Raw genomic sequence first — 10,400 nt, forward strand, 5'->3', positions numbered from 1 at the left:
TACAGTATTTATTTATCATTATTATTCAGTTACATTTAAAGCTGGAATTTATCTGAAAGGTTTGGTCCACTTCACTGAAGTCAGACTGTTTCTGTGAAACCATGTGATCAGAGTAACTAACACACACACACACACACACACACACACACACACACACACACACACACACACACACACACACACACACACACACACACACACACACACACACAGTACTCCCATAGCTGCTGTACTGAAATCATTTCAGCAGATGGGATGGTATGGGGGGCTCAAGCTGAGGTTTCTCAGAAATCATGTGACCACTCCTGCTGCAGTATAAAACAGGCGATTCTCCTCATCAGCATCTCAGAGCGTCTGAATCCAGCAGCTCAGGTAAGATCCCTTTATTGTCATTATTCTGATAGATGATCCTCTAAGTTAAACTCTTCGTACATGATGGAACTTAAACTTCCTCTCATCAGAACTTTCCTGCTGGTTTTTCTGCTGCTGATCATTTCCTGAATCCTCCTCTGGTTGTTCAGTCACTGTTCTTTGGTTGTTTTTCTTTCTTTAGGCGTCATCGTAGAATCTTGTTAGAGTTTCTTTTTGTATTCTTTTATTCTGGTGTGTTTGTTTTATGCACCTGGAGCCACCGTGGATAACGATGCTGCCGTCTGTTTAGTTCCTGTGGTGCTGCTTGGTTGATCAGCTTCAGACGTTTTGTGTTTTCTCTGTTTTCTGTCTTTGGTGGTTAAAGGTGCTTTAGGTGTGTTTGCTCTGCTTTCCTTTAGTCACTCAGAGAATCCTGTCTGGGGTTTGGAGGTTTCTTTGCAGTCCTTTCTCTACAGAGTAAATACTTTGTTCTGTGAAATCTGTAAAAACATGGAGGGAACACTTTAGTGGAATTCTGGATTTCTGATCATAAAAGAAAAAAAAGAGAGAAGAGACTCCAGCATTCTGAAAGTTTCACTTTCTGCCTGTTTGCTTAACAAGAATCTGATAGTTTGGGTTCAAATATTAACCTTTCACAACATGTTCCAAGCTTCTGTTCCACGTTCTGGGTTACCATGGCAACAAGACCATTCTAGTCTCTGATTGGTTGTAAATACCTGATATATTGGTCATAAACACAGTCGTCATAAACAAACATAATCCAGTTTAGTTGGACGGAGTGAATTTTTCTGAGTGAAACTAAAACAGTTCTTCATTTTCATCACCAAATTAATGTTGCATATGTTTTGCTGTAAATGTTCATTTTGCCTTTACTGCTGATTGCTGAGAATAAGTAATTCAGTTGTATGCTGCTAAAACTGCATGTCAGTTTAATTTCATGAAGATTGTAAAGGGGGTAGGTTTCTAACTTCAACCTACTCCTTTTCCAATAATATGTTTTGTAATCAGTTTAATTTCTGAATTGTTTTTTATTTGTTTTATTCGAAATAAACATTTCAATCAATCAATCAGTCAAATTCACAATATTTGAAAAAGAGTTATAAAAACAAGTTTTAACTTTGAAAAAAAAAAAAAGGTACAAAATTTCCAAGATTATTGAATTTACAACCCACTGAAAATGGAGCTGCAACACACATTTGGGTTTTGACCTACCAGTTGAGAACCACTGGTTTAAAAACATGTCAAACGATGGTTAAAAAAAATAAAAAATAAAAACAGGACTAGTGAACAAGGTGGCAGCTGTAAACATGATGTCTGAAAAGCCAGTCACTTTACTGACATCTGGCGGCATTTATTTATGCGTGCCTCTTTAAGCTTGGCCTCTTCTGCAGATCTGCGTTCCATCAGCTTCAGCTGGATTCTGGCTGATGCTAATGAGCTAATGCTATGTTTAGCTTTGCTGAGCTGCTGGCAGACCTCAAACCTGAACTGTTAAACTGCTTCTCCACTACGTGCTGTCAAAGACAATCTTTGTGTTCATGACATCATATTGGAGGATTTGGACCTGATGTGAATTAATTCTGTTCACATCAAACTGACCTGCATTTCCCACCTTAGATTTACTAAATGATGTGACGAGTTGTACTTTAACACTCAGTATTTGTCTTTTACATTTGATTCATATTAGCAGACTTCTAGACCTCAAGGTTTATTATTTCTGTTTTAATGTCATTCAGAGACTGAAGAGCAGTGACCAAGAACATCATCATCTTCACAGTGAGGATCCCTGTGCATCAGATCACAGCATGGCAACGTGAGTAACAGCCTTCTAATGAATACAGCTGAACTAAAATCCAGCTGTTCTCATGTCCAGATGTTTCTGCTGTCAGGGTTAGAACCAGGATGAAACAGTGGAACTCATCCATGTCAACCAGCAGTAGCTTCATCTGAAGTCCTGATTTTAAAAAGTCTGACGACAAACGGGAGTTAAAAACGACTGAGCTGAGAATTCAGATATTTCATGGAAAACCGTCCTCAGAGAAGTGAGAAAATACAAAGTCTTTATTTTTACTGACTCGGTGCACAGGCTCCATCTGGGAACAAACAACCTCAGAAATGTTCTGTTTTCAGTCATGGGCCGAAATGCAACCAAGATTTTTCCAAAAAGTTCTTATATTTGTAATGAGCGACAAAATCTCTAAAATGGCAACACTGCTCACAGGGGATACAGAGAAATCATTCAGAAATACACTGACAGTCATTAAAAACTTTGACACCATATTTTTCAACAAAACTTTTATTTTGAAGCCCGAAACTGGATTTTCTTCATATGAAGCATTTGTTCAGCATATTGGCATACAGAAACAAAAATCTAATGATTTCAAAATAAAGAATTTGACAAAAGAAAACGGCACCTGCCAAGCACAAAGTCACAACAGTCAGTACCGAGTATGGCCTCCATTTGCTTGGATGCAGGCAGCAATCCGTCGGCGCATACTTTGGACCAGGCTTCTGATTGTGGGTTGGGAACAGCCCATACGCCTGGATACATCACTGTAGCTCAAAGCGGCCTCCACCATACCCAGTGCCCGGAGACGTTGTTCATGTGATAGACGCGGCATGATGCTGTTCACTGGACTAACAATGGTGGCTTTTTTTGGGCCTTTATATAGGCCTTCAAAACCCATTGTCACATTGTGCAGATACTCACTGAGTATTGCTTGGTGTGTATTTGGTTCACTTTTGCAAAGTGACCAACCCATGTGCAATGAATCATGACAAAATGACAACTCATCATTATCTCAACTACCAGGGCACTAGATCATCAGTAAATCCACAATGAATAATTACAACCCCCCTACAAGTAGAATTCTGCGTACATTTCTACCTCAAAGTTTCTATTGACTGTCAGTATATATATATATATATATATATATATATATATATATATATATATATACATACAGTGCCTTGTGAAAGTATTCGGCCCCCTTGAACTTTTCAACCTTTCGCCACATTTCAGGCTTTAAACATAAAGATATAAAATTTTATTTTTTTGTCAAGAATCAACAACAATTGGGACACAATCGTGAAGTGGAATAAAATTCATTGAATATTTTATACTTTTTTAACAAATAAAAAACTGAAAAGTGGGGTGTTCAATATTATTCGGCCCCTTTACTTTCAGTGCAGCAAACTCACTCCAGAAGTTCAGTGAGGATCTCTGAATGATCCAATGTTGTCCTAAATGACTGATGATGATAAATAGAATCCACCTGTGTGTAATCAAGTCTCCGTATAAATGCACCTGCTCTGTGATAGTCTCAGGTAGTGATGGCGAGATGAAGCTTCATGAAGCACTGAGGCTTTCCATCCAGTTGGTTCACTCATGGGTCGAAGCTTCATGGTGCTTCTTTTGCTCTACTGCGCCACCAAGTGGACAAATAAAAGTAAAACAGGCAGAGTGCCTACACTGGCTTTGCTATGTGAAGCTTTGAATTGTGTTTAAATGATAATGCCAATAAACATATAATATACTTAATATAGTGTCTGTTTTTCCTGACAGCAGAGATAGAGAGGAAAGTGGAAACAAATGGGGAGAGATTTGAGATCTGTAGTTTTACTGCTTGATTGAGGTCAGGTTTTCTGTAAAGTGTTTAAATACTTTTAATTGTAATAAGGGCGACATAAATACAATGTGCTTGTGCTTCTTTTTGTTTTGTGACTGTGCTTGTGGTACCATTGAAAACTAAAGTAGGGACAGCATTTTATTTGATGTTATTCAAAAATAGGAGAATTATTCCACAGAGCTGGGATTTAGGTGGTTTCTTTTTTTTGGACAATATTTCTCCAGCTCCTTGGAACACCTCACCTTTAATAAAATCATACATATTAGGACTGATAGTTCAATATATGGCAGGTATCCAATATATTATGAGTTTTCCCACATAAAAACCTTATTATGAGTAGTCAACTCAAAATACTCCCACACAGGTGAGGACTTCCTCTTTCTTCCTTGCTCCATCTGTGAGAGAGTATTTGTGATGCAACCAACAAACATGGAACTGGCAGGAATGTGAATGTTCTTACAGTGTTTTCTTGTAAAATCACTGTCACCACAATATAAATATGAATATATTTATATATGCACCATCACATGAATTAATCATTACCCAACACCAGTGTATAGTTTACAGCTCATTTTATTAATAATAAAACTTTTGTACATATTTCACTTACACATGTTGTCTTTCAGAATAGGTAACACAGAAACTAACACATGCTTTGCAGGCCCTGCTGTAGAACTGTGGCTCCCAGTGGCTTCTTTACATACACGTCAAAGTAGTGTCTAGTTCCCATGTGACTGAAGAAGGTGACAGAAGGTGCAGACACCAAATACAGGAGTGACATTTACAAATGGTAAAACTGACACACACAAACACCCATAATTTTACACAACCCATAAACCAATGTAAAAGAAAAATATATATAATATTTCACATCAAAGCACTGCAGTTGGGAAATAATCTAAACTGCTGCTCTTCCTACACTTCTCCTACTCCTCCAGCTACTGCTATTTCACACCGAATAATACTAACTAATAATACTTACTGAATAATACTAACTACAACTTGCTCTCACTCCTCTATCCACAAACGCCAACAACACCCACAGTGTGGCTCGAGATTCGAAACATTTTTATGGGACAGCGATACGTTGAACGAACCAATCACGTGATCTGCACAAACCGAGGCCTCGTTTGTCATCGGTCACGTGACTTTTTCAGAAGCGACCCAAGCCTCGAAGCGAAGCTTCATCTGACACGCCCACTTTTACTCGAGACACGCCTCAATGCCTCAGTTCATTTGTCCCATCACTAGTCTCAGGGTTCTGTTTAAAGTGCAGAGAGCATCATGAAGACCAAGGAACACACCAGGCAGGTCTGAGATACTGTTGTGGAGAAGTTTAAAGCCGGATTTGGATACAAAAAGATTTCCCAAGCTTTAAACATCTCAAGGAGCGCTGTGCAAGCAATCATATTGAAATGGAAGGAGTATCAGACCACTGCAAATCTACCAAGACCCGGCCGTCCCTCTAAACTTTCACCTCCAACAAGGAGAAGACTGATCAGAGATGCAGCCAAGAGGCCCATGATCACTCTGGATGAACTGCAGAGATCGACAGCTGAGGTGGGAGAGTCTGTCCTTAGGACAACAATCAGTCGTACACTGCACAAATCTGGTCTTTATGGAAGAGTGGCAAGAAGAAAGCCATTTCTCAAAGATATCCATAAAAAGTCTGGTTTGAAGTTTGCCACAAGCCACCTGGGAGACACACCAAACATGTGGAAGAAGGTGCTCTGGTCAGATGAAACCAAAATCCAACTTTTTGACCACAATGCAAAACGATATGTTTGGCGTAAAAGCAACACAGCTCATCACCCTGAACACACCATCCCCACTGTCAAACATGGTGGTGGCAGCCTCATGGTTTGGGCCTGCTTTTCTTCAGCAGGGACAGGGAAGATGGTTCAAATTGATGGGAAGATGAATGGAGCCAAATACAGGAGCATTCTGGAAGAAAACCTGTTGGAGTCTGCAAAAGACCTGAGACTGGGACGGAGATTTATCTTCCAACAGGACAATGATCCAAAACATAAAGCCAAATCTACAATGGAATGGTTCACAAATAAACATATCTCGGTGTTAGAATGGCCAAGTCAAAGTCCAGACCTGAATCCAATGGAGAATCTGTGGGCAGAGCTGAAGACTGCTGTTCACAAACGCTCTCCATCCAACCTCACTGAGCTCCAGCTGTTCTGCAAGGAAGAATGGGCAAGAATTTCAGTCTCTCGATGTGCAAAACCGATAGAGACATACCCCAAGCGACTTGCAGCTGTAATTGCAGCAAAAGGTGGCGCTACAAAGTATTAATGCAAGGGGGCCGAATAATATTGCACAGCCCGCTTTTCAGGTTTTTATTTGTTAAAAAAGTATAAAATATCCAATAAATTTCGTTCATTTCATGATTGTGTCCCAATTGTTGTTGATTCTTGACAAAAAATTAAAATTTTATATCTTTACGTTTGAAGCCTGAAATGTGGCGAAAGGTTGAAAAGTTCAAGGGGGCCGAATACTTTCACAAGGCACTGTATATATATATATATATATATATATATATATATATACACACACACACACACACATACATATTAGGGCTGGGACATTAACGCGTTAGTTTCAATTAATTAATTACAGAAAAATAACATGTTAAACAAATAATGCATTTAATCGCCCCTTTCTCAGTTCCCTATTTTCTGGCACACCAGTAACACCGATGAACATTCCAGCGCAGTAGGAGGCGGTAGTGAACCTCAAATATGTCTGCAGCCTGATGAAGATAAAGAGGAATGACATCAGTGGAAAAGAAAGTCTGTTGAACACTGAAGGAAGATCAGATCACATTATGCTTGTTGTGAGGAAAGTTGTTTTGTTTTTTTTAAATCCCTCTGGTGTCAGCTTGGTTGTAGCAAATTGTGCAACAAAGAGTTAACAGTATCAAACAGTATCACTTCAAATTAAAACATGTTGCTGTTAGCACCAGAGCTCCTAGAGGAGACTGAAGGGAAGACGGATGGAAAAACATCACAGAAGAAGAAGGCTAAAAGTTTGGAGATGTCAGAGGGTCACAGGCTTAATGGTGTTATTGAAACTAAATATTAAGTCTTATTCACTATATATTACTATGATTGTGGGGACATACCATTGACTCCCATTCATATCTAACCCCTACCCTAACCTTAACCAAAACAATGCCTAACCCTAAAGAAATGTTTTTGCACTTTTACTTTTTTCAGTAAACACACACACACACACACACACACACACACACACACACACACACACACACACACACACACACACACACACACACACACACACACACACACACACACACACACCAAAGGGGTTCATCAGAAGTGAAAGGTATTAGACTGGCCCAGTGAATGTCCAGACTTCAACCCTATAGAGCTGCATTTTACCTGCTGAAGAGGAGACTGAAGGGAAGACGGATGGAAAAACATCACAGAAGAAGAAGACTAAAAGTTTGGAGATGTCAGAGGGTCACAGGCTTAATGGTGTTATTGAAACTAAATATTAAGTCTTATTCACTATAATCTGTTTTAAGTCTGGTCTAATACTGTTATCACCTAAAATGTGGTGTTTGGATACAAATAATGGCATCTTCTAAGATCCAGATGTAAATAGCTGAAATAAAAGCTGAAATGTTGATCTCAGGTCACAAAACTAAAGATACAGAATACTTTCATTATGAAATACTCGATAACTTTCAGGGTATTTGCTCCAATATTGGAAATGCTATTGATTCTAAATCAATGTTATCAGAAATAACAGTGAAAATTTCAGATTTTGTTTATCTTTAATGATTCCTCAGATATTGTTGTTCAGACTCAAATTTCAATGAGAAAAACCTGCTGACAGTGGATCGAAGGACAGACTTCTAAAGAACAATGTAAAATTTCACTGATGTGATTTTAAATATCCATAGTTTATGATAATAAAAGTTTCAGGTAAATCAGAGATGACTGAGCATAAGACTGCTGATGATCTGAGATAGAAAAACCCAGATGAGACCAGAGAAAGTGGGTGAGGTTCTGACTGGATCATTAAGGATTCTGGAACTCAAATAGTGAAGATGTAAATAGCAATGACAGAACTTTGTATAAACAACTTTATATGAGTATTGAACAGGTTCTCTACTTTTCTCTGCAGGATCAGTAACATCTCATCTAAATACAAGGACATCATCTCCAAAAGTCGTCTGCTGCAGCCAGGATCTCCTTCTGTCTACCAGCTGAGACCAGAGAAAAAGACCATTGGAACTCTGACAAAACTGACTGTTGGAGAAAGAAATGTGAACCAAGTAAATAAAACCATCTTACTTGTGGGAGAAACAGGAACAGGGAAATCTTCTCTGATCAATACTCTGGTCAACCACACCATGGGAGTGAAGTGGGAGGATGAAGTCTGGTTTCAGATCGTAGAGGATGAGAAGAGAAGTCAGACAGAAAGTCAGACATCAGATGTGATCGTATACCAGGTTTTTGATTTTGAAGGTAAAACTCTGCCCTACTCTCTGACCATCATCGATACTCCTGGATTTGGAGACACCAGAGGAATCGAACGCGACGTCCTCGTCACTCAAAGGTTGTTTGACTTGTTTAGATCAGCTGATGGAGTTCATGAAATTAATGCAGTGGGTCTGGTGATGAAGGCCAGTGAAAATCGAGTGAGTGACCGACTGATGTACATCTTTAATTCAATGATGTCTCTGTTTGGAAAAGGCATAGAGAAAAACATCGTAGCTCTCATCACACACTCACCTGGAACAAATCCTGAAAATGTCCTTAAGGCTCTTGAAGCTGCAAACATCAAATGTGCCAGAAATGAGAAGAATCAGCCTGTTCGCTTCCTGTTTGATAACTGCCTGAACAAACAGAGAACAGAGGAAGAAGAGTTAGGGTTAGCGCATGCATGGCGAGTAACAGACAGGGGAATGAAACAGTTCATGACCTTCCTGGAAAAAACTCATCCTCAGAAGCTGGATACAACAGTTGAAGTGCTGAATGACCGAGTCAGACTGGCAGCCTGCATCAAAAACCTGCAAGAGAGAATCAACTTTATTGAACTAAAACAGACAGAAATCATACAGGTTGAAGAAGGTCTGAAGAAACATGAAGAGGAGATGAAGAAGAACAAGAACTTCTCTGTGGAATTTGACGAGGTCTACAAAGATAAAGAGAGTATCGAAGGTGGGATGCAGTGGTTTGGGGGTTATAAAGGAGCTGTCACCTGTAAAGTCTGTAAAGAGAACTGTCACTATCCTGGATGTACAATAGCCTGGTCCCCTACAAGCTGTGAGGTCATGAAAGGTGGCCGCTGTACTTCATGCACCAGGAAGTGTCCTGCAGAAGATCATGTGAAAGAAGAGTGGATCTATGTGACCAAGACGAGGAGAGTGAAGAACACCGAACGAGAAATGAAACAGAAATTTGAGAAGAATCTGGCAGAAAGTGTGAAGAAGTCGAGTCTTTTGGAAAATCTGCAAACAGAAATGAATCTGCTGAAAAGAGATAAAACTCGGTTCTTGGAAGAGGCCTACCAACATATTGTCAACCTGGAAAAGATCGCTGTGAAAGCTGATTCAGTTTCCACCTACGTCCACCTGGACTTCCTGATTGAGAAGATGAAGGAGACAGGAGACAGGAGGAAAGTCCAGGTGCTGGAGGAGATGAAAAGACGCCAGGAAGAAGGAAACAAAGGAGCACTGAAGTACATATGGGGTAAAATGAAATCAACTGTGAAAGGATGGATGTAAATGAAAGAGGTGAGGTTGAGCAGACAAAGAGCAACAGCTGTACATTTTCCATTAAATGGAGGAAACTAATGATTAAAAAAAGTCACAGGTTGCTTTAACTCTCATGTAATAACTTGATTAGAAAATATAAATGTTTTCACTGTTTTATCTCCTCCTGTCTGTTAAAAGCTCCATCAGGTTCTCAGGACCAAAAGCTTTAAAGCCACCTACACAAATATGTGGAATATTTTAGATCTTTCTGATGTTTGTCTTCTTTTATTTGTTTTTAATATTCTTTAGACTTTAATGATGTTAGAACACCTTGTAACTCCAGTTATGAAAGATAATAAAGGAATAAAGTTAATGATTGTGAAATGTGATGACCTAAATCAGCTACAGTCAAATGTGAGCAGACTAACATGAATCAGCTTCACCTCCTTCTCATGATCATTTATGAAACACATTTATCTGCTGGTGAAAGGAGCTGTGGCTTTTCCCTCTGTTTCTGCATGTGGACCAAGAGTTCATACTGAGATCAATCACACTGTAAAGCTGATCAATAAATAAACCTGATCAATGATCTGCTGTCTGTTCTTGGATTAAATCCCCTGAAATAAGTGTGGTGGAATGACAGATGGAATAAAGAATGT

At 39.2% G+C, this 10,400-nt stretch overlaps 1 protein-coding gene across 1 annotated transcript; it reads left to right on the forward strand.

Moving 5' to 3' along the window:
- Positions 1-222: 222 nt before the first annotated feature.
- Positions 223-10,330, forward strand: LOC110969729 (uncharacterized). Its single transcript, XM_022219879.2, has 3 exons — positions 223-372; positions 2,109-2,185; positions 8,166-10,330. Exons 1-3 carry the CDS (start codon positions 256-258, stop codon positions 9,769-9,771), a joined length of 1,800 nt encoding a protein of 599 aa, XP_022075571.2. The 5' UTR covers positions 223-255; the 3' UTR covers positions 9,772-10,330.
- Positions 10,331-10,400: the final 70 nt, after the last annotated feature.

Source organism: Acanthochromis polyacanthus, chromosome 18, assembly GCF_021347895.1.
Source record: "Acanthochromis polyacanthus isolate Apoly-LR-REF ecotype Palm Island chromosome 18, KAUST_Apoly_ChrSc, whole genome shotgun sequence".
NCBI classification, from domain to species: domain Eukaryota; kingdom Metazoa; phylum Chordata; class Actinopteri; family Pomacentridae; genus Acanthochromis; species Acanthochromis polyacanthus.